Source organism: Dermacentor variabilis, chromosome 7, assembly GCF_050947875.1.
Source record: "Dermacentor variabilis isolate Ectoservices chromosome 7, ASM5094787v1, whole genome shotgun sequence".
NCBI lineage: Eukaryota > Metazoa > Arthropoda > Arachnida > Ixodida > Ixodidae > Dermacentor > Dermacentor variabilis.
Window position 1 is genome coordinate 47,201,874 of NC_134574.1, and position 25,311 is coordinate 47,227,184.

General features: G+C 44.3%; 1 protein-coding gene across 2 annotated transcripts; it reads left to right on the forward strand.

Annotated features, from left to right (window-relative positions):
* The first annotated feature begins 445 nt into the window (after nucleotides 1–445).
* Nucleotides 446–23,866, forward strand: LOC142587423 (cystatin-2-like). 2 transcript variants are annotated; one of them, XM_075698435.1, is made up of 3 exons: nucleotides 446–1,146; nucleotides 17,930–18,034; nucleotides 22,496–22,564. In XM_075698435.1, the coding sequence occupies exons 1-3, from the start codon at nucleotides 952–954 to the stop codon at nucleotides 22,547–22,549; spliced, it is 354 nt and encodes a 117-aa protein (XP_075554550.1). In that variant the 5' UTR covers nucleotides 446–951; the 3' UTR covers nucleotides 22,550–22,564. The 2 variants fall into 2 exon arrangements, with proteins under 2 accessions (XP_075554550.1, XP_075554549.1); XM_075698434.1 differs by lacking the exon at nucleotides 22,496–22,564 and adding an exon at nucleotides 23,226–23,866 and having other exon boundaries at nucleotides 454–1,146.
* The last annotated feature ends 1,445 nt before the right edge of the window (nucleotides 23,867–25,311 follow it).

A 25,311-nucleotide genomic window follows, 5' to 3' on the forward strand; every position in this document is an offset into this window, starting at 1 on the left:
ATTTGGCTATCATGGGGCGACCGCACCCCAACCGAGCAACTGGAAGTGTAACGGGATACCGGCGCAAACGTTGAGAATGTCACGCTGCGACATACTACGCATAGTTTTCTCTTCTGCGCCGACCTTTCAAGCGCCCGTGGTGGCGTTGAATGAAACTATAAGTAAAAGCAACGGAGAGACGAAACAAGCTAGAGCTCTGATAACATTCCAGATTGCGGGAGGAAGCTGTGACTGTTGTACTTCTCAAATTCTTGGAACCGTGAGCGGAAGACGAAAGCTCCAGAGACAGCGGCAGATAACAAGTCGCGCGTATGCGGTCGAGGCTTGTATCTGTAGCGGGTGGCTGCGACTTGTCAAGATGACTCAGGCAGTGTCAAATTGAGGGGGGGGGCGTGCTGTGCGGAGGTTTTTTTTTTTACGCAAGTAGCACAGCAAACGGATGTTGGCTATTTTTTCTTCAGCTGGTGGTAATTTCACCCACTACTGAAACGGCGAGCGAGGCAACGGTCTTCGCTGCCAATATTTCATGGTAGTTCTTGCTAGTTGACAAAGCTCTTGCTGCGAGAGCAAGGAAGTTGCGTGTTCTTCTAAAGAATTAGGTTCTTCCCTCTTCCAGTCTAGGTTACTACCTCAGGCGAATGTACGATATCAAAATAACAGCTCTGCTAGACTTCAAGACGGATTGCTGCGGAGGAGCCTCTCATATCACCCTCTCGACTTGGGCAGGGGAGCTCTGACAAGCTAGAGTGGATGGCGACCTCACTCCCCTTACCCATAGGTCAAAAATATTGGCATTTTTAAAGTCCCTGCGAAGCAAGTTACGAACATTCTCACAAGCCGCTCTCCGAGAAAAGCATCGCAAACTGATGAAGAAAAGCGAGTCACATTGGTTAGGCCTTGGAATCACAGCGCGAAAGGTTCAAGAAAAAGAGGCTACGTACGACTACTGAAATGTGGCTGCTGGCGTGCTGTGTGGTTGTCCTTCCTGGCTTCGTCTACGGCGCCAGCCTCCCAGGTGGCTTTTACAGGAGGAGAGTCGACGCCGATCCGATCTACACCCAGATGGCCCACTTCGCCATAGCACAACACACTGCTGACCACGAGTACTTTGACACGGTGCTGGAACTCTTTCAGGTGGACGTCCAGGTAAGCGATGTCAGCTTGTAGTTCCCTGCGAGGGTGGATATGAGCACGTGCTAGCGCTGGTAACACTCAGGTCGAAAATATTGTGGCACTGCGCTTTGAAGCGTACAGACTATTACGGAACGTCTTATGAACAATTCATGGGTAGGAAACTATTACGTATATTTAAAATTTTGCAATATGTAGATAATTTAGACTCTATAAGTGTACCTGCCCAAACCACGACCTTATTATGAGGTACGTCCAAGTTCGGGACTCCGGATTTCTGACTACCTCGGGTTCTTTACCGTGCATTTAAACCCTAAGTACAAATGGTTTTTTTTTTTGCGTTCCGTCCCCTCAAAATGCTGGCACGACCTCCCCTCAAACCGGCTCCAGGGGGAAGGGAAGGGGATGTTACAAAAAGCAGCCACGAAAAAGCAAACGAACTGCTAAGATTTAATGCGTATTTCTTTTTGGAATGCTCCAATTCGCTTGAGAACTCCTGTGAAAAGTTGGCAATTCAAGAAACTTCAAAATTCCTTATGGGTGCAGAAAAGCAAGTGCACTCTAAACCTAAGGGTAAGTTGCGCTTTTCGTGCAGAACGGCTATTTGGAAAGTATTGGATTAGCTTTGACGAAAGGAAGCTCCCCGTCTTTCTGCCTGAAGCGCCCAAAGGAAACTTTCCTTCTGGAATCTTTCCAAGCCAAACAGCCGAGCGTAGGGGCTGTTTAGATTTCTGTAATGTCCAGGGATCGGACTTCTTAAGTTTCTATGCTAGTCGGGAACTTGTAAAAATATTGTGACCACTCTGGTTATAACTTTCTACACTCATGCAGCTGTGACTTCATGCGCGACTATCCTTATATTATAGGAAGGTAATATCCACATATGAAAGTTGCCTCATGATTTTTTTTTAGAAAGGGGAACGTCTTTTTGTCGTTTTACTAATACATGAGCCAGGCCTCAAAAATCAGGTATACGAAAAAGTCATCATTACGATTGCTTGCTTTCTTCTGTGCTACCTTCGAACGCATAAATGTTAAGAGCATTAAAAAACTACATTGGAAATGTTATCATAAAAAGAAAACATTTTTGGGTCGTTTTGAAATTTTAACATATAAATAATTAAGAGAATCCAAGCAAACTACGTTGCGTAAGTTATCATAAAAGATAAATATTTTTGGGTCGTTTTAAAATTATTATCTCACTAAGGGAAAATTTTCAGCAATAAATAATTCGGTTTGTTTATATGACACAAATGCCTTCCGATGGCATTCTGTTGATTGTCAATACGTTCGCAGATTTAACAATATTTCAGAGAACTAAAAAGGGAACTATTGTTGGAGTAACAAAACCTAGTTTATTTTGAAGCTGTCTATTCTCGAGCTTAATATTCAGCGATGTCTGTTGACAAGTGCCGATTCCATGGCTCAAACTCACGTATAACCTTCATCGCTAACCTATCAGTACCCAGTGTTTATTTGGAAATACAGCACCATTCTTAGTTGAAAATAAATACATAAGGTATGTACTGTTTTTCTCAATGGGCTATTTTGCTAAGAAGGGTCTTGCTAAAACGACGACGTTGCAGTTCTTTATCAGGTGCATGATCTATTTGATATATGTATCGCCGAACTTGGAGAAGTTCTTAACACAGCAAGAAGTGTCCTGTGCAAAGCTGCTTTATTTTTCACAAGGCGTGGTATTTGCTTTTTCAAGCAAGTGTTGATACCTCAGTTTCAGAAAAACACGCCGCAAATGATAAATGCTTAACATTGCATTTATAACATATAATTTGTACCGTCACAATTTAGTGAATGCAGGTGTACTTTATTAAGTGCCCTCGGCATCTATGTGTACTGGGAGTGTTTTCTTCATTTAGAAGTTCATATAATGTTTCTAGAAGCATTTCGAGATATGTTCTTTTTTTCTGGCTGCAAAATTTTCGAAAATGAGATACAAAGAGAGAATGACAACCAAATATAGATTAATGTTTTTCTGCCCGCTTCCTTTCTTGCCACAGGCCAAAATGACAATGCTATTCTGTTTACATTGAATAAATCGAGAACAGTGTTCAAACAAATTTAGACAATCAAATGCAATTTACATAGTTTTGAAAATAATAAATGTTGGGAGGTCTTGCAAGATTTCAGTACGAATTGCAAAGTGAAAAGAAAAACAGCAAATGACTAAGGCACTGAACATTTTTATGCGGACAAGATAAGCTATGGAATATAAATAGGGCAACGAACGTTTCCGAACCATGTCATAATCGGGGAGAAATTACTAACAAAGAAGCCTCCGAACGAATTATGCAACAGCACAAAACTGCAATTAAGAAGTCGAATGTGGTCCAAAGAAATGGCACCGTTATTTTGAACTGCAGCCACCAATGAACGGAAGCGTGCATGCTTCGTACATGTACGCTTGCATTTATTGTAACACAACTCAACTTCATTGGTATCAATTATATTAAGAGCCTTACGGCACAACACAAAAGCCCTTTCCTGCTACTTACGAAAATTACATTTCAGTCAGGCAATTACTTCAGACATCCCACAAACTAAGAATGATTCCCACCAAAATAATAATTTTGCCATCAGAAGGATAAGTTGGCCTGCATTAAGCCTGAATAGAGCATTCTAAGCTGTTATTTTTCATATGCGATGTGCCAAACTGTATCATACCATGTAGAACTTACATCGTGCTTTGTTGCCAAACAGACCTTGTGAACTTTGAAAACTTCACTCTCGCATTCGTTTGATTAATAAATAGCTTAAATCATATAATAATTATAATAATTTAGTAGGGGCATAAAGCTATCGCAATGCAGTTATAGTGCGAAAAGACAATGAGCTACAAAGATAAAAACAATATGTGTGGTAGAATCTTCTAGGGCCCACTACCACAGTCTACGAGTGAAAAAAAAAATCTCGTTCTGCCACAGGGATCCGGTCTTGGGTCCGTTGCACGAGTCCGGGCGCATTGCCCATTAGCTTTTTCTGCATACGCCGCATAACAAGACTTGTGTCAGCCTTTCAGGAAATGCAACACTTTCGCAAGTAAGCATTTGGGCGTTAAAAAAAAAGAATTACGCAATAGCATTTGCTTGCGATCGCGAAAGAAGAAACGCATTCACAGCCGCGAAGAGCAGCAACTTCCAGTGACACACGGTATATCATATGCCACTGTTACAGCATTTGGTGTCGATAACACTGCGCGCTAGAAAAACTCAACTGTGTGACGGAAGAATTTCCGTCACACACACAGCGCATTGGTGGTGCTGAGTACAAAAAAAAATGTCTGCGCGAGATAATAGGAGGCAAGGAGAAGGCCTTTCGTCGCCTCCCACACAGCACAACTCGGTTGAGAATGCCAATAGAGAGTTTAAACTAGGGGACGCAAGCCGCCAATCGTACCAAAGAACTCAATGGAGTTTGCCTCCCCTAATCTAAAGCTCCCTAGGGGGGACTCACCGGCAACGAGAGCTCCATCGGGGGACGCTTGCGGGAAAACACTTTGCGACCCATGCTTTGTAATCTTACTAGTTCGCAGCGAGGCAGGTGCTGCGGTGCTAAAAGTACCACTACAGCGCAACATACGCACGTAACCTCTTTACCTGTTGTGAATTTGCTGCGGAGAAATTACCACTGTCTATCTGTAGTTACTCACATTCAGTGCTACTCTGGGTATATATAAACTGTGGGCGAGTGTGTTTTGGTGAACGTTCTCAGCGTAGTTTTACCGTTCTTAGGTCATTGTTCGGTGCTAGCTAGGTCGATTGTACCCGAAAGTTCTTCAATGTACTCACCAACTTTATACAGAAAGTTTCGCTCTTTTCTATTGCACGTACGATGCGAATGCTGATGTACATTTTATTCTACGTGGATTCCCGCGATGATCCTAGAATGCAATATAGTAGGGCATGTGCAAAGAGCCGGTGGACTTCTCTTGAGTGGTAATTTCATGCTACGTAGCGAAGGTAACTCGTGCCAAATTTAAATAAGCACAAGTGCGGCGTAATTGGAAAGACCCAAGATAACGTTCGCCTTCACTTGGAGCAAATCAGACTAAATTTTGTACTTCGCCTTATACCATAACAGCATTCTTATTTAATCAAGAGCTCAAAAATTATATTCACTGGAAAAGTGTCAATGAGAACATTGTAGACCATCCTGTAAAATTATGGATCCAGCTCGCGTTGACTTAAGGAAAAGCAAGCTGAGTGATCTGCTTGAGCGAGAAGCTATTAATCAATAGGCACTTGATAAGCGTTTCTTGCTAGCCTGACAAAAAGACCGTGCATTAAGAAAAAGTGCCGCGGGGTTTCTTCGCATGATTTCTTTCAGGCTAGGAAAGAAGTGCATCAGACTTCGTCAATCAACGAGAAGACATGATGACCTGAACTTGATACCGTACTACTCACGTACTAACATGTTCAAATTCAGCTTTTTTCCCCACTCACTCGAAGACTGGAATTCATTACCTGGGTCCATTCGCTCATGCTCATCCCAAATTTTTGCAACCGCCATCCCAGATGCATAATCGGGCTCACCCATGTCTGACAGCATTTGTATAACTTCTTGTGTATTTTTGTTTCATTTTCTTTCATCAGCGCTCTTTTTGTAAAACTGTTCACTTGTGTTTATTTGTGTATTTTCCTTTCATCAGTACTCTTTAAAAGTGTTCACTTGTGTCTACCGCTGTATACTCCAAAGTATTTTCTGTACCTTTTCTTAACCCACTCCTGCTATAGCGCAAATTGCGCTGCAGTATGTATAAATAAATAAATAAAAATGTCTTTGTACAATGACTTCTCTGTACCCATTTACTGCAACAATAGCACTCTCACGCAGGAAAGGCTAGTCCTTTATTTATTTCGTCGGTTGCCTGCTTCTTCCAGAAATAATAATGCCGTTAACCTACCATGCGGTATTAGAAGAGACCCCTTAGATTAGGACTGTCTTTTAGGAGGAAAGGGTTTGTTTTTACAAATGTGTGAAATTTAAAGTAACGATGAAAATTTTCTGCACTATTGCAGTTTCTTTGTGACAGCACGAGAAGGGTCGAATGGAATAGATAGCTTTCGACACTTTCTTTCCACTATTGAACGTGCCCTCTTTTCTGTATGACATAGTAATGAAAATTGTGAAAGTCGAAGAACATGCATGGACGTACTTAGCATTTTGAGACCCCCCCTCCTTGTTTAATTAGGCCATATTTATTTAGTTTAAATATATTATCTCAGAAGCCTTTTATTCGCTGACGTTCTGCCAAGCACTTAAGCTAACCTACTTTTTGTTTGCAGTAGCTGAACATCATAAATTTAAATACATCTTATTCAGGTAGTCTTTATACATGTTAATTTTTGGCAATATTTTGTGAAACGCTAACGCTTTTTTGTTTCCATCTTGCAGTAGGAGAACGTCCAAGCAGGTGTATGGTATTTTTGATTACCTTCAAATCTGAAGTCTCCTTGCGCCATTTTTGTATTGAGTTATTGCGCAAATATATGTTTTGGCCGCAACTGAGAAATCAGTTTAAACTTCGTGCATTTAAGATAGCTTCTTAATTTTTGAACTGATATTGAATGTCCGGGCTTCTACCTAAAGGTAGGCGCCAACGCCAAAACTTCTGCGACTAATGTCATGAGCGAAATGACTCGGTGCCGCCGACAGGACTCGAGCATATTCATGTTCTTTGTATATTAACAGTATTACAATATAAGCACTTGGCACCTGGGAATATTGGAAACTACGGTGCAAAGTATGTGGCGTTTTCGTTGCGTCATCCCCACTGGCATTGACGTTGTCGATGCCTTCGAGGTTCTTTCATACCAACCGTCTGATTCTCGGCGTGTCCTCTACTGTAAGTGCATGTCATGTTTGAGGCTTATTAGCACCGTTGTCATGTGCACCAGTTTGTGTCGTTGAAAGCTGCTTTAACTAGCATAACAAGCAGAAATCACTCGCTTACCCGCCGTGGTTGCTCAGTGGCTATGGTGTTGGGCTGCTGAGCACGAGGTCGCGGGATCGAATCCCGGCCACGGCGGCCGCATTTCGATGGGGGCGAAATGCGAAAACACCCGTGTGCTTAGATTTAGGTGCACGTTAAAGAACCCCAGGTGGTCAAAATTTCCGGAGTCCTCCACTACGGCGTGCCTCATAATCAGAAAGTGGTTTTGGCACGAAAAACCCCAAATATTATTATAGAAATCACTCGCTTATACACCGCCATCTTGTCAAGAACATTCTCGGTGCAATGCACATAATGCAGTCAAAATCCAGCATAATAGCGCTCGTTATGTCGTACGACATACCTGCACAGATGCTGCAGCTTTCGGAGTCAGTGTGGAATGCCGACTTTGCCCTAATTACCCAGCTGTGCTGTTTGGTGAAAGCGCTGCGGTCAGCGGGTTCGGCTCCCAAATTAATATTGAATCACTGCCATGGCTTGAAATGACAGTAGAAAAGATATTTTCCTGCTCGCTGTCAATGGCATTGCATGGGGAGACGACGTTCCTACACGACGGCAATAAATTTCCGTTGTGGGTCGTCGATGACGACGACAGTATTAATCAGTGTAATATAACGAACAAACGGATGGACAAGGCAACCCCAATTTCGAGCTCCTATAGGCTTTCGCAGTAAAAGTTTGACGTAGCCAGTATTTAGGAGCAGAAAACTTGGTAGTGCTAAACCTTTTATGTAACGCGAACTTAGTAACAGAAATCTGGGCTGCTATAAGGCAAAATTGTTCGAAATTCCTTTTATTCCCACTCTGCAATCAGGCTTCCACGGTTCATCGAAAATTTTTCGAGCCACTCCTACTTCGTGAATCTGCCACGCGACGTCACGAAAACCACAACAACCTTTCCTCAGCTATGACACGTAAACGCTGATTATGCACGACTAGACCGAACAAAAGAAACGTAAGCACTTTCGAGAAAATGCCTTTTTCGCCATTAGCCCTCCGCTATCGGTCACAAATTTCCTGGCTGAGTCCACTTCACATGTATGTCTTGTGATTTCACAAACGTGCGAGAACTAACGGACTCAAATTGATCTGTACGCAACAAAGCTGAAGAAAACTGAACTTATTTCTGTATAGCCGAAGATTCCAAATGTAGTATAAGATCAGCGTTGGCCGAACACTCTGACACTGGCTACTCGGAGCTGCCCGAGAGAATGAATTTATCTATGTATAATTTTTTTCCTGGTAGTATAGCGTTCTGAAGCCCTTTAGACACATACACAAAAGAGCTCGGCTAACTCTCCTTCACTGAGAATCCGCTTTAGTGGCATTTCCAGCCTCCCATTACACGCCGCCGCGACTTTCGACCAGTCAGCGCAAGACAAGGAAGGGGAAGCGGGCCAATTGCATGCTCTGGCACGACTCTCTTCTTTCGGTTATCTACTTTCACTCTGCTATCTCAGCCCCATCAAAACTCTCTACACTTCTGCGTGTTCCTCGCTTGTGAGCTAATTAGACAAGAAGAAAATGTCAAGGTAGGCAATGCTGTTCGTTTTGAAAGCCAACAAATATGACTTCCTATAACTTAGTAGAGCGCTTGATGGTGCTGCTCAAACAACTGCCCGATGTCTGCGTCGGCGGTTACGTAAAACTGATATCTGGAGATTCCAATAATACCCGATTGGAATAGCGTTACATTATAGAAGCCTTGGATAGGGAATGTTTTCGAATGGTGTACCATTCTGTCATACGCAGTTATGCTCTGAGAAGAGTTGAATAAATTAATAATTTCACAGTTACGCCATTGGTGCGAAACAATTGTTGCGATGGCAGTATGTTAGGTTATTACGCGTAGTGTAAGACGCGTAGCTCAGGTGGCAGTAGGAACTGAAGTAAACGTAATCTGTCCAAGTAAGAAAACGAGCTGTTGTGCAAGGGGTCATCTGTTCGAATCGTGCCATCACAAAATGTCATTTATGTCTAAAGATTACAGCTGAGGTCTACCTTATGGGCATTATCACCGCTTTTCTGTACCAGGTATGTTTCAAACTTCTTTCCTTGGCCAATCACGGAGGCAGAGCGCACCGGTGTCAATAAAATTTCAGCATTTTCAGTTTTAAGCTCTGTTATTTTTTGAAATTTTATTGTTTAGGTGTAAGAGTATTTGAGATAAAAGGCACGCGCTGTAGGTGTTTTGTTTCATTGATTGGGGGATGCTGATGATATATACTGTTTCATGGCGCAAGGGCCGAGTATGGCCAAAGAGCGTTGGTAGGATGTTATTCCTATAGTGTTAGGACTAATCTTGTCAAGAATATGTGACCTGGTATTAGCAACATTACTGATAAAATAGCGGGGCAATATAATCCACATATACCGCATGTCATATACCTTGACATGGCATACAGCAGGCCCATACAGGAATATACACCGGCCTCACGGTGACGCCGCAGCTACGGCGATGGCACAAATTCGCTTGGATTTTACGTATAATTCCTATTGAAATAATAATAACTAAATTTATAATTAGGCAAAGTAAAAAAATAGTCTGTCTTACTCCAAGCAACAACAAATAGTATTACTTTGGTATAGTCCAGCTGCGTGGCAGTTGCATATTTTTTAATATTTAGTCGCGAATTACGTGGGCCACCTAGTATATGAAAGTTGTCTCTCTTTGCTATGGTAGTTGTGACTTCAGTGTTGCATGTCTTTTCTGTCAACATGTATATGTCGTCCTTATTTTCACATACTGCAGGCCTCCGTTGGGCTATAGCACGCGTCGATAATGCAATACTATACAAAAAATACAACCTGTAACAAAGAAAATTACCAAGAGGAGCTAAGCGCAATATTGAAGAAGCATCCACAAGAATTCGTTTAATGGGAGAGAACGGCTGGTACGTAGCAGTAAAGTCCATGTTTCAATTGTTTGAGGGAAAAATGCATTTCAAAGTATCAGTGCGCGCAATTAAGGCTGCAATGCTAAGCGCGTGATGTCTCCTACTAGAAGAGAACTTAACGAAGGAAACATATTCGTTTCTGCAGAGGCGACAGGACGACTGAATAATGCCGTGAAAAATTTTTAAAGAATGAAGGCTTCGCTATTCGACGAGAGGTATTGCATTAGGTGAGGACATGACTGATGACGGTGAGAGCTGCTGGTCATAACGATGGCAGATAAATCTAACGCCTTTCATTTGGACAGCCTCAACTCTGTTTAGTGCTGCTAGTAGGGATTCCAAACAATACTATCATATCCAAGTACAGGGCGGACAATAGCTTTATATGATAATAATTTAGTGTCGCGCGGTGAGTTAAGTAGCGTAAGACATAAATGGCCGAGTTTTTGTAAAGCTTTAGTCGCAATGGAATCAGTGTGCTTTGACCAGACACTTTAGTGGTGAAAATGAGACGAAGCTATTTATATTCGGAAACGCGTTGAATGGAATTATCATTAATTTCATAGTTGGAAATAACGGGCAAGCTCTAATAAAGAACGTCATAGCGACATTCTTACGAAAGTTAATGTTCATTTGCCGTGAGCACACCATACGGAAAATCTGACGAATTATTTAATAAGGCGAAATTGATCAAGGGGATATGAAATTGTCATATAACACGCAGTTGTCTGCATACACTGGGATTTACATGATATCTCAGGCAGTAAATCATTATTATTAGTAAGAAAAAAAAGTAGGATAGAGGACCGATCCTTGAGGGACACCTGACGACACATCCACCACCGAGGGATTCATCGAGTTAAAGTTTACGAATTGAGAGCGGTAAAACAAAAATCTATCTAGTTCAGTAACTGAGGATTGTTAAGAGTGACATTTAGTTTGGACAGTAGTTTTTAATGATGTACAGTATAGCAAGCTTTGGAAAAATGTATGAATAAACCGTCAATTTCAGATCTCTTATCCAGGTTAGAAGCTGTCATGCGTTATCTCAACAAGTTGTGTTATGGTGCTGAACCCCCGTCTGAATCCATGCTCTTCATCATAGGTAATGTTGTTTGAGTCAATGGATGGATGGATGGATGCACAACTTTAATAAAGGTCCTGAGGTACGCGACTCAGCGCGCTGCGGGCTGCTCCCACGTTGGGACAGTCAGGCCATGCCCGACCGCCGCATCGTGGGCCCTCTGGACAGCCCATAGTTGCGCCCCGGCATCGGGGCTCTCGATAGCGGAGAGCCACTTGTCTTCATTGATTTGTTCTGTGCCTCGTAACGAGGGGCAACGCCAGAGCATGTGGTCTAGGCTAGCGATGTCACTGCAGTGCCTGCAGGAACTAGTGGCATAGGTGTCGGGATAAATCTTGTGGAATAAAGCCGGGCTGGGATACGAGCCTGTTTGCAATAATCTGAGGGTCAATGCCTGCGCTCTATTTAACTTCTTGTGTGGAAGGGGGAAGTCGCTCCTGCCGAGATAGAAGTGCTGCGCAATTTCATTGTACGTGGTCGGTTTATCTCAGTTCTCCACCACTGTGGGCCGGCGCTGGAGCTCTCCGTGGTCGCGGAAAGCGAGACCTCGCGCCTTGGAGTGGGCCAGCTCGTTGAGGTTTTTGGGGCCTCCCATGATGGATCCCATGTGAGCGGGGAACCACGTGAGAGTGTGGGTGGCGATGCTTTTGCCGTCGAGGATGCGACAGGCTTCCTTACACACGGCGCCAACGCTGAAGGAGCGGATGGCTGCCCTGGAGTCGCTGAAGATATTGGGATGTTTCTCGTCCAGGAGGGCCAAGGCAATGGCCACTTGCTCGGCCGCACGCGAGGACGTGCTTCGTTCCGAAGCGGCGTTAACGGTTGAACCCCTGTGGTTGATCGACACTACCGTGAAATTGTTGCTGTTGCCATACTGGGCAGCGTCAACGAAGCAGCTGCCGCCAGGGAGTTCTGTCGCGCGGCGTAGGAGCGCCACCGCCCTGGCCTTCCTTCTTTCTACGTTGCGCTGGGGATGCATATTGCGCGGGGCGGGCGATATGATGATTCTATCTTTCTGCTCTTTCGGAAGGCCCTGATAGGCGTCTTCGACAGTGGCCGGGGGGACGCCCATCTCTGTTAGGAGTCGTCTGCCTGCCTTGGTGCCGGAGAGCCTGAGAATCTGTGCCCTTTCTTGTGCTTCTGCAATTTCTTCCAGGGTATTATGAATACCTAACTGCAGGAGTCGGTCGGTGCGTGTGTAGTTTGGTAGTCCGAGCGCGCTCTTGATCCCCCTCCATATCATCGCATTTAGCTTGTCTCGCTTGGCCCTCTTCCAGACGTGCATGGCCGCTACGTACGTGAAATGGCATAACAAGAAAGCGTGGACTAGCCTTATCAGGTTCTCTTCGCTCAGGCCTCTCCTTCTGTTAGCTACCCGCCTGATTAGACCGATGACGCTATCCGTTTTCTTTGCCAGTTTGTGAATGGTGATGCCATTCGTGCCCGCCCCTTCGAGTGTCATTCCCAAGATTCGAATGGACGCGACTTTGAGAATGGGATCTCAGCACTTGGTGTAGAGAATAATGTCAATTTCAGTGGGGGGTTTCCAGTTCTGTGGCTTGCGGCCCGTTCTAGTTGGGCTGCAGAGAAGGAGCTCTGATTTCTTTGGGGAGCACCGGAGTACCGTGTCGGTTAGAAAGCGCTCTGTAGTGTCGACAGCTTCCTGGAGAGCGGCTTCAACTTGTCCGTCACTGCCGCCCGCGCACCAGACAGTGATATCGTCTGCGTAGATCGTGTGACCGATGGCCTGGACCTTGCCTAGGTCGACCATTGCGATTATATATATATATATATATACATATACTATATGATTCTATATGATTCTATATTACGTGCTCTAGTATCTTGCATAAATATGGAGGTAGAACTATTGATTGGTAGTTAGAAAGATAGTCTTTACAAGGCGACTTATTTAATGAGCACCACCTTACACGAAGAAGGTACTACGCCGGAAGAAAGTTATTTATTGAAGGTAAGAGCAAGATAGCCTGAAGTGCATAAGGCATACCGAAGAAGAAAAATTCAGGATACCATCAGGCCTGTCACTTTTCTTTGTATCAAGATTTAGTAAGAGGTGTCAGGACTCCTTCTGTGTTAACTATGAAGTAATTAATGGGTCATGTTGCACAAATGTTTAAAAATGAAGAACAATATTGTTATCGCGAGTAAAAACGGACTGAATATACGCGTCGAAGGCGCTCGAAATTACTAATGAATCAGTAGTCGTTCCATTCTTCCCAGAAAGAGACATAATAGAGCTGTCACGAGGCAAAATGGAGCCGCAGAACTTATGCGGATTACATTTCAAAAAACTCAGCAGCTGCACGCTGTAAAAGAAGTACTTAGCTGATTTGGTTATTACACGCAATTCCTCCTTCACCTCAGCATTAACCTTTCAGTGTGTGCGTGTTTATGAGAACCCTTCAATCGTCTAAGCCTGCGAAGACGACGTGAGAAATGTAATATATCTGTGTTCATAAGAGGGATGCTAGTATTTGTCTTTTTTTTGGTTTGATGGGAATTACGTGTTTAACACATGATGTGACAATACATTCAAAATATGCCACGGGAATATTCACGTCACGTGATACACCGAGTGTTTCAATAGTGTCGAAGCCTTCTGGAAATTTTTCTGTAATAGACGTGTCGTCAGCATGATTGATATCTTGAATTGTAATAAGAACAAAGGATGGTTTAGAAATAATGCACGAATGGAAACAAAAGAACAAAAAACAAAGTCCCTTTTTTAAAGGAAGATTGTTGAATGCGAAGCTTTCCCCTAATGCAAACTTCAAAGCCGATGACCCCACAACTAACTCAGAAAATGCTGAGCTACTCGATGCTATGCATATGTGATTTGATTGCTTGTTTACGACTGTGTGTTTTGAACGTTGAAGTTGAATGAAGACACATTTCGTTAAGTTGCATAGTGTTTAGTTGAAATAATGTAGCCATTGATTGAGCCATTGTATACACACACTCAAAATTTTCACGGACCACTCTACACTTGATAGCATTGCCTTGTAATCGCTGTAGCACATGGTCAGAGGCTCGGCCATCCTAACGTGACACAGCCTGCTTGCAAACGTGAGATCAATGCAGGAATGTGTTGCGTCGTGGGTGTCAGTATATCGTCTTCAAATTCAACAAGTAGCGATCTAGCATGAAACTCTCGATCCATTTGCCGTGCTCTTACGCCACATCGACGTTAAGGACAGCGCGCACGAGGATCGGCGTACTATGTGGCTTTTTGGGCTTCATAGTTTCTGCCAGGTACGTTTCCGTGTCACAAAGAGACGTGTTTAGTGTGATGTACAAGCTGACGATTACCCGCCGTGATTTCTCAGTGGCTATGGTGTTAGGCTGCTGAGCACGTGGTCGCGGGATTGAATCCCGGTCACGGCGGCCGCATTTCGATGGGGGCGAAATGCGAAAACACCCGTGTACTTAGATTTAGGTGCACGTTAAGGAACCCCAGGTGGTCGAAATTTCTGGAGTCCTCCACTACGGCGTGCCTCATAATCAGAAAGTGGTTTTGTCACGTAAAACCCCATAATTTTTTTTTAAAGCTGGCGATCACAAGACCCGTAGGCATCTCGACTGCACAAGCATGTCCCACATGGCTTCTGCATGCCATTGCCGATACAGGATACCGGTCTTAAGGGCACGATAGCGCTGGCGATTACGGTCGCGTACGGCAGCCTTCTCTTCTGCCGTGCGCTGCACCAGTGGCCTATCCATGGTGACGGTCAGGAAGGCATTACGTACGCGCGTAATGCAATGCAGATATATACATTTCGCCAGGGTAGCGTGGCGTTCAACCATCTTTCTTTAGGAAAGGAGCTTTAATCCTTTCCATAAGACGAGCCTGTGTTCACGCACACTTCCTGTCTTCGATAGGCAGGGAAGCTCAGTTAATCGCGACAGGAGTGGTGTCATGCCTAGTAGACGCAACTTGCGCTTCAAATGAACTTTGTGCGCATGCGCTACTCTTGCTGTGCTTGTCGCTTCGCGCTGTTATCAAGCACTGAACTGTTATCAGGCCAGTCGACGCTCCCGCGGTACTACGACTATACACTGTCGTGTTCTACGCATATATGTAAGTTGGCTTTCCTGCCGTGCGTTTTTTGCTCTCACGGACAAATCAGTGAGACATAGAAAGCTTCGCTTTAAAACAGCCTTATAATCAGCGATTCCCCCACCACTTCACAAATGTAATTATTCGCGGCAATGTTCCAGCTAAGATGAAGTCCAAAACGGCCTTCTGCTTTGTAGGCTCTGAAACGATCCGATTAAGCCCCAAATTCAAGCTTAAATTTGTTTTTTTATCGAAAACGGTATCCTGACCACACGTTGATAAAGAGGGCCAATGAATGCAAATTGCGTTGAAATCATGAAAACAGATAGGAAGCACCGATTACAAGAGGATTTTTTTCCATGTAACATTTGCACCAGGCTGAGTCCTTGTCTAGCGGAGCTGTGAAAATGGTGAACCTAAGATCTGATCGAAGCAAACGGGCGACGCAGCCCTCGTTTGCTGTTTTGTCTGTCCGTCCCAATTGCGATATCGTCCAGTGGAGTGCATTCCGAGTAAAACCATCTCATTGTGTAGCCACGTTTCTGTGACGGAAACTACGTGAGGACAGTACTAGTGAATAAGACCCAAGAATGCCAGAAATTTATTGATGATACTGCGTGCATAAATATTAAGTAAGCGAAGGTAATCAAGCGATCTGGAAGCTTAGCAAAGATGTGATGATGGTGAGACAGTATGGTTGCTACCATCAGCACGGTTGACTACTGAAGGCCCTCTTGGGGAGGGATAAAATGACTGGATGATTTCACAATTGAGTTATACGCATGATCTCAGTCTTAGCGAAGCTTATCAGTAAAGGCATCATCATAACGCAGTTTTACAACAGAACGTCTAACGTGTAATCGACCGAAGGCCCCCCAGAGCTTTCTGCGAACAAATCGCACAATTGAAGACAGGTCACCGGTGAAGTGCAAATTGAAATTTTCTAGTTTAGAGCCATTTTTGATGGTCAGAAACTTATCCTTGAAATTTAAAATCTTCATTATGACCAGGCGCCCGTGGCCTTCCTGAGTTCGGCCAAGCTTGTGACACTGATTAATAGACGGACATTGCATCATTAGCGTCTCAGAAAATAGCCGTAAAAGATTAGCTAGTAGTGTTTAATTAGCTTCGCCAGTCGGTTTATCAGTAACGTGTAGAATTATATTCACTCTAAAAATATTTACGCCCTTTGGGGTGTATATTTTATACACAACAACAATCATCTGTCGTGCCCGCATTTTCTTTCTTGGAAACGCTGCGCTCGTTACTTTCCTGTCGAGAATGCTCCGTCATACTGATAACGCGCATGCCGTTCGTGTCTTGGAAGTACTGGGCTGCAGCGTTAATGACAAGAGGATTAAGATTAAAAGAAATGCCGGCAAGACTGACGATGTCTATTTTTGCGCGGCAAATATAGACCCCATAGGGTCCAACTGTTCTTGGAGTCTTGTTTGTACGGGACCAATCTTCTAATTAATCATTTTTGGAAAATAGCTGTGTCACAGTTTGGTGCGCAGGCCGGTGACCACGTTGGCGTTATCGGCTGCAGTTATGCGTTTGTCTAAGTTTTCGAGTATTCAAAAAAGAGACTTGAAGATGTTTCGACTGCGGCAAGCTTCCAATTCACCATTTTGCGTGACAAGCTTGTTCACTGTGGCTGTTAATGCCTGAATTTTATTTCGCACCTCATCAGCCACACCGCTAGAGATCGAGAATGAAGATCTCAGAGTAGCTGGACGAACTTCAAATGCCTCGACGCGAAATGGAACGCGTGTCTTATGATTTGCAATACATTGCGCCGTTTGGTTCTGGCCAGCTAGCGCCTGAGCAAACTCATCACCACCATTGCTCTACGAGCGTTCTAAGCGTTCCTTCTTTTGCAACATGTTTGCCCTCTATAAAGAGTTATATTCTTTCATGTTTTACAGTGTTTCATTGTACCCCTTCACTACAATGAGACATTATGTTCGGTATTTAAAGTTTGTAAGGGAAGCTTACCACGAACGAAAAAGAAAGGCGAAACTTCATGAACGAAGTCTTAGGAAGGCGCAAGCATAGACGCTGCGGGCGCGCGTTCGGCGTTTTCTCTAGATTCACATTGATTTGCCGAATAGAAAAGAAAGAAAGAAATATCTTCTAGCAGTTTTTTTAAGGTTTTTTGCCGCATCTATAAATTGCTTGCAATTTCGTGTTCACTATCATTTGCGGGTTTCCTTAATCCAGAAATTATAAGATTGCATTAATATTTTCCTTCTTAAATATCTGCGCACTGACTGACACGTTTCAAACTCAGTCAGCAACTTGCTTCCGTTACTTTCAGCCTTGTTTATCACCTATTTTGTCGCTCTCTCAAGCGGTTTTCCAACTCTATTGCCTCTAAATGAAGCTAAATTTCTTTACCAGAATCATTCAGCAAGCTACACGCATTGTAACTGCGATGCATGTATCTCGCCGCACTGGTGATTTCCAGAAAATGTCGAACCTATCTGCCCAACGCGCTTTTGGCGCGCAATAAAAGCGTCTTTATCTTTAAACCTTCATCTGTGCCACCAGTGTCAAACAGAACAAATCAATTACAACAGCACAATTTGCAACACGTTGATAGCCATATAACGTGGATACCTAAACGTTGTATTTTCAGTATCATGTTGCATAAATAGCTTTCTTGTTGTTGTTGAGGCAGCCACATATCCCCCAGTTTCTGTATGATTGACGACGCGTCTTTTTAGGGAAATTAACTTTTATAAAATGGAATGGTCCTGTTTCAGAGCGCCGCCGGCTTCAACTACCGGCTTAAGTTCACTACGGCGGAATCCACTTGTCGAGGAGAGGAGACATACAGCCCGGTCACGTGCCCGCCCAAGGGAAAGGAGGTACCTTTATTTAACTGCGATTTCGTTATCTGCATGCTACCTTCGCACCATAAATGGCGAATATAAATTTGCATGACCTCATAAGAATTACAGTAAATGTGAAAGAGTAGTGAAAATTTGAGCAAGCAGAAAATTACATTAGTTTCCTAGAACAATTCATGCATTTTGATTTTGCTTTGAAGCGTTCAATATGATCGGCCTGAACAGCTTGAGTTCATACCCCGCTTCCTGTCCAAAACATTTTCCGTTCTTTCTGAAAGTATAATGAAAGGAGTGGTACACATTGCCACGGATGCAACGGATACGTATTTTGTGCACTTCAATATTTTTCTGCACATATATTTTTCGAATAGCGTAGGCATTGAAAGTTAAAGGTCTCGCGTATATAAATAGAATCTATAGCGCATGCTCCACACATTATAGCTTTCAGCGTTTCCTCTATGCTACAATGGAGTAGCCTTCTTTTAGCGTTAGAATACGTAGTGTTTAAATATGCTAACCAAAATGGTGCTAAACAACCGTGGACACGTCGCACCCGTTTTCGTTTCAATTGCCGTGAGGCCCACATGCTCACGCTCGTGCATGGCTTGCAAAGGCTACATTCAGCTTACGCGCGTCTTGTAAACTGACATGAATGCCAAACTTTGAGCGGATAGCCAGCAAAAGTTTCTGACATCATACCGAAAGTCTGGGGTCAATTGACCTGACTGAGATCGCTGGGCACCAGAATGGTACTTTTGGTCAAATATTTTCTTATATGATAGCTTGGAGAAGTTTCCCACCAGGCAACACATTAGTCAGGCGCATTCGGCGTTTTATTTTTTGCATGTGTGTGCATGTTTCCATAGTGTGGACGATAGTTTACATAGTTTGGCTCGAGGTCCTGTGTTCTATAAGGTTGCGCAGCATCATTACTTCTAATATACACAGATCATGAAACGACAAAGGAAGACTGGAGTTGTGGTCTGAAAGCATTCCTTGGCTTTCGACGCTGCGGTTTCCAATGTAATACCATCAGTTGGCAATATCTTAAGAGGCCCTTCACCAGTTCTGTCTATGTTGAGCTTAAAAGCACCGTGCATACAATGCGCGCTAGGGATCCTGTCTGCTAAGTGTTACATGGCTACGCGCCGTGGAAAGAGGTGAAATTTCAAACCGAACGCCTTTTGCCTTTCTCTTCTTGGGGGGTGCGCTCTCAGCCAGAGAGACGACGCGTATCACACAGGTGCGCCTACGTAAATGGCAGTGCTGTGACGTCGCTAATAGCTGCACGTGATTTCAAGAATTATTTAAGGCAACATGTGTTATCTAGGTAGCCTGGTGCCTCAGCAGACGAGTTAAAGTTTAGAAAAATATTAACGCACGCAAACGGTATGCTTGCATCTTTTTGTTTTACTTCGCACCGCAGAAAGAGTTCTTAAGTTCCTTGTGTTTGGTCCCACGTCGTACAGTCGCGCGCGCAGGCAACGAAACTATGTCATTTTCTACCGTGCTCCAGCGCGCGATCATGCTTTGGGATCCGCATGTGTCAGCCTCAGTATTCGTGTATCACTGACATATACCGCTATTCAGGCGTTCCCTCGCACAGCGCGCAAAATCGTGAGCTGCTCAAAACCAGACAAACACAACAGCTCCCGCATGACCCCGTCCGCCCAAGTGCACCGGGCAGCAAAGAGACGAGAAAAAAAATGAAGGCGGGGCCAATGACGTATGCGTCATGTGATCCTGAAGCTCCGGTATGGGAGAACGCTGGAAAGTAATTTCGCTTGCACAGCCCAGACGTGGAAAATGGAGAGTTACTCTCTTGGCAGTGGCGTTCGCCTACTCAAATCATAGGTTTGCGGCACAGAAATACTTACACCTCGGCTATTTTTGAACGAATCTGAAAAAATCTTACGGCAGAACGCTCCCTAGCGGGCACGTAACAACTTCCAGCGTATAACTATAATATGCTTTGTGTGGTGGTGAGGGGTCCTTTAAGGCCAAACTACCCGTAGGCTAGCCGGCGCGCTTACGCATGCGCAGATAGTGTAGGACAGATAGTACGCGTCCAGCGCGGCCCAAGCACGGATACCGTGCTCCAGTGAACTTGTATACGTAACCTGACTCTGGCGGCCACAGAATTATTATAACCTGACCTACAGGAAAAGCTTCCTCTTGCACCATGCATTGAAATCGGCAACCGCAAGTGCACCGCCATGTTGCTACTCTGTGCAGGCCTGCTGGCGAAGACAGCGAGATGCGATTCAGACGAGACGCACAATCAACGGGACCTCAAGCCTGCCTCAGCATGGTGGCTCCGCTAGTGAGGCGGCTGCAAATTCATCCTTTCACGCTATCGAAATTTTACACGAAAGCTTTATAACCTTCCCATCTTCGCGGAAAATATATAGTTTGAACTTGACATGTTCTACATACATAGAGGGGCGTGCTCTGCTAGCGGGAATGCGGGAGCCCGTGGCAGCGCTGGGAGGAGTGCCACCATCGATGTCACGTGAAGTATTGCTGCGCAGGCGGAATCAAAGCGATAGGAACAGCGCCTGGCATGTCGTCTGCTACAATTCTTCCCTCCGCCCGTTTCGCTCGCACTGCTTCGAATTTTGTGACGAAATTGTGATTCACACGACAAGATGGATTGTTGATCTAGCCAACGCATGAACATGACGTCGCTTAGAGCCGCCGAATGACACCACACTGAAGAATACCAGAGACTGCCAGCATGGCTGCCAAATACCATGGCTGCCAGCATCAGTTGCTGCAGCCCAAAGTCGTCACACACGTCCTCGTACTATACCGGCTATCCGTGCTGTCATGTAAATGAAGCCTAAAAGCGACTTGGCCGATGCGGCTGCATTCTTCTTTATGCGAAAGTGATAAAAGTGCAGCTGCACCTGCATCGCTGAGAATAAGGAAGCGCTAGCGCGCATAAACTCTTCGCAGACTAAGTCGGTTTGTGAAACATAATGAAAGGCACACTGGCGAATCGGTATGATTGTGTTTTTTGATAAGGTCCTGTTCTCCGAACACTTTATAAAGAACTGCCGCGATCTTGCGCCACTTCATTTCTTTGAAGGAACTCGCTGCGCAATGGCTAAAGTGCAGAGTACAGACGCTGCGCAAGAATTGCTGACGGTGATGCGGCCACATATTAGGCAGGACCTGCTGTCATTTTCCTGGAACGCAAAAACTGGTGGTGTCATTTCTTTAATACCTCACTCTCTCCTACCACGCTAGAATGTGGCACGATTCTCGTCGAGAGCAACGCAACCCAGGTCTAATCGCATAATGGGCCCATACAACGCAAGATGGATACATCATTCTGCACGGGTCGTATTCTCGGGCGATTACTTCTAAGGATTTTGGAGATGTCGCGAGACTCGGAACTGGATGCGACCAAGTATCGGGTCAACGGTGCACTTGGTGCTGTAAGAAGATAGACAACTTGGCGCATCGCCGAAAACGGTGTCGGCATAGACGCGGACGCGTCTGGTGCCGATTCGCGCAATATCGCACTAAAGTAAAAATATTCACGTAAGTGATCACCCAGAAGTATCGCCCCAGCTGTTTTCCACACTGTTGTACGCCGAGCCGGATGACTGCTCCGATTGTTGCCCAACTGGATTAACCACGGTGTCAGCCGTAGTCCTTGGAATGTGATGATTTACGTTTATTTTCTAATAAATTCAATGTACGAGTTTGTAGATTGACATTTTTTTTCACAAAGCTATACAAAAATTAAAATGTTTCTTAGCAAACGAACTTGCCATGGAAGTGTTATATGCATTCGAAATTCTGTGTGCCTGCATGACAAATCTGCCCGCATACATTTGGCGCTTGCATGAATACCCAGAGCCACAAGTTGCACACGATCTAACAAACGCAGGCGTAGCGAAAGTAGCGAGAGAAAGGAATGGCACGATAAGTCGCACAGGGTTCTCCGCCTTTAACCTTGACTGCGCCGCCTGCGCCGCAAGGTTTGGCGAGGGGCCGGCGGTGGCGCAACGCCGACTATTGTCCCGGGCAATCCTCTGTTGCCGCTAGTAACGGCTGCGCCTGTACGTTCAACATGTACATGCTTGTTTTACTTTATGTTTAGAAATATATTTGGCATTAATGAGTCGTAGCAACATGGCGGCGTCCTTGCTGTTGCCTCTTTTCTCGACCAATTTTTGCTCTAGAGTTAGTATACTAACTCTACGCTGGCTGCATTGTGGTTGCACGCGCCTGTCTACGCAGTTAGTGCGTTGTACAATCAGAACTGAGTGTGGCGGATTTATGTCACGCGAGACTGTGCTTTTTCTGTACTTTTTGCACTGATCTCATGGCTATAAACATGAACAAACTACGTTTCCTAATATTACAGGATTTTGCAGAACTGCCAAGAACACAGCACGGACGTTCTCTCTCAAAATATCTGTCAGTTAGCCATTGTGGATGCGCTCTTGCGCGATTTTCTTGTAGTTCCAAAGCGGCATGTCTCACGAGGTGTGGCGAATCCGAGGCGGGCCTGCATGAGCTATCGCGCACCGGCAAGCGTTCCTACAGTTTCGCTTTTAAGGCTACATATGAACTTTATGCAAATAAACACAAATGATACAGAGTGGGGAAATGCTCTGCGGCAACATGCTGCGGTTTTGGTAACTCTTTTCATTTCGACAGTATGCGTTCTCAGCATGCAATAAACAAAGTATGAATTCTTTTTGTGTGTTTGTTCGAGCTGAAAAACTAGTAAAATACTCTTAGCTTAAAGTACAAAGGAAGACCACATGTAAGTGCGCTCGCAGTGGTGTTAGACACTTGTAAGGGTAGAGTAAGATAATACTATAAACTGCACTGACACGGACGGCTTCCAACGAAAAGGGAATTAGTTGAAATACTTGCAATCGGTGTTGAAAGCAGTGGAGAACTAAGAAGACAGGACGCCTTTGGCGCTGTGGTCCATTTGTTTCATCTTCTTAAGCGACAGCGCTCTTACTTTTCATGGAGATGAAGCACATTTTGTAGTATACGGTATTCAGGCTAAATTGGAAAATTAGTACATACTCGATTGCGTGACTAGATACAGACGCTGCTTCAGAGTGAGGTGCCTCCTTTACGCCAAGCCTCATTATTACTAGTTTGACTATTACTTATTTCGCCAGCCTGTGTATCTTCTGACTGAAATAAAGTGTGGTTCCCTTTTTGCTTCCAGGTGAAGGAAGTCTGCACGGCATTCGTCTTCTTCGTCCCATGGGTCGGAAGTCGCTCTCTTCGATCAATCAACTGCGAACCTCCTGATAGGCGATATTATTTGCAATCAAGGGTCACACCATGATAGTCATACCATTGAGAATGATATTACGCAGGCATGATGCTAGTCTCTCATCAGACACCCAACCTCAGCGTAAGCGGTTTGGTTCTATTGGGCTTAGACAGTTTTATGAACCATACTTCTGTTCTTGGGCCACGAAATTTCGCAGACATATATATGAACTATTTCATATGGCAGTGAAAACTATGTGTTATTGATTCCTTATACGCACGCGGTTATATTTATTCGGTTAACTAAAACAGATCCCTTTTTATTCATTCCTTTCTTTTGTCCGAGCCAGCCCAGTTAAACTTTCGCGTTAGCCATGGCTGCTTTTTCTGTTTCGCTGGCGACATTTTCGATTATTTCTTTTATTTGTTACCTATATATATGGTTGCAAAAAGCCTCATGGCAGTTATGACGCATGCGTCTCGTTTCCTCCAGGTTTGACATGAATGTCGACTACATTTTATTTGCAGAGAAAATATTATGTACATAGTGTGGCTTTTATGCAATAAAGTCTGTCGCATTTCGTGTAAATCCTCCCCTGTCCTTTTCTTTCCTTTTTTTTTCCTCTAGGTATTAACACTAATATATCACAGACCGATGTGCTCCGAAGGACAGTTCATAACTTTGGTATTTTAGTTATTACGTGTGTCATGCTGCATTTACATATTGTGTAATTATTATCTTTGATTTAGTAAACGTTTCCCAGCGCTGTACCGTTATCGTTGTTCAAATAAGATTTCTTTCCACGCTTTTCTAAAATGATTTGCGATATTCTTTATCGCCATCGTCAGGAAGGATTGCCCAAAAGAAAGCTTCAGTTTTCGTATACGTAATTATCGTTCGCTGAAGGCTAGTTTACCGGGGTCATACACATGAGCAGCCTGGTGGTGGCGCGATGAGGTGGCACAGTGTTTAACCAAAGTACACTTTTTAATGCGGCTAGCATTCTAACGCTGCTTCACAAACTTTCGAGGTTTGTCTGTCTGTGTATACGTGTTGTGTCTCTAAAAGTTTTCCCACCACCTCGAATGCCTACTATTGAGAAGCCAACAAACCAAGACACCAAAGAAGACACAGGGGAAAATACTTGTGCTTACTAATTGAATTAAGTAAATCATAAATAATGGCGATGAAAGTAGAGTGAACGAAAAAACTTGCCGCAGGTGGGGAACAATTACATGTCTTGGCATTACGCGTGCTATGCTCCAACAAATTGAGCTACCGCGGCACTGTTGCTCCATCCACTTACTTAGGTATTTAGGTGTTACCACTAGAACTATCCTTCGGAGTGTTAGCCAGCGTCATCACTCACAAACCTTGGCGGTAGATGTGGAGCAACCTTCCTGCTGCAGGCGTCACGGGTAGGTGATCTTTCTGGGTGAAGGCAACTGGTCGATAAACTAGCACGTGCTCCCTGAAGGCAACAGTGCTACCGGATTCGAGACCCTCGTTATGTAAGAACGAGAAGAAACGGGGTCAACCGAGGGGGCCGATATTTATAAATGATATCATTGATAAGCGGAAACAAACACCAAAGAAAACACAGGGACAATTACTAGTAATTACTAATTAAATAAATCAATAATTAGTGGCAATGAAATTGTATCAAGAAACAACTTCCCGCATGTGCGGAAGGATCCCACGTCTTAGCATTACGCGAGCAATGCTCTAGGCAATTGAGCTACCGCGGCGCGGTTTCCCCGTCCACTTTCTTGGGTATTTATGTGTTACTACTAGAACTAACCTTGGGAGTGTTAGCCAGTGCCACCACTCACAAACCTTGGCGGCGGATGTAGAACATCTTTTGCGCTCTTCAATCAATCACATTTACAATGGGATGATCGCGTATGTAAAATTAGGTAGTGGCCACATTTCAATGAACATCTTCGATGTGCATCTGGGTCGCTGGGTAAGTGTCATTGTCCATGCGCTCTTCTTCTATGAACATGGAATGGAATGGAATGGAAAACTTTATTGA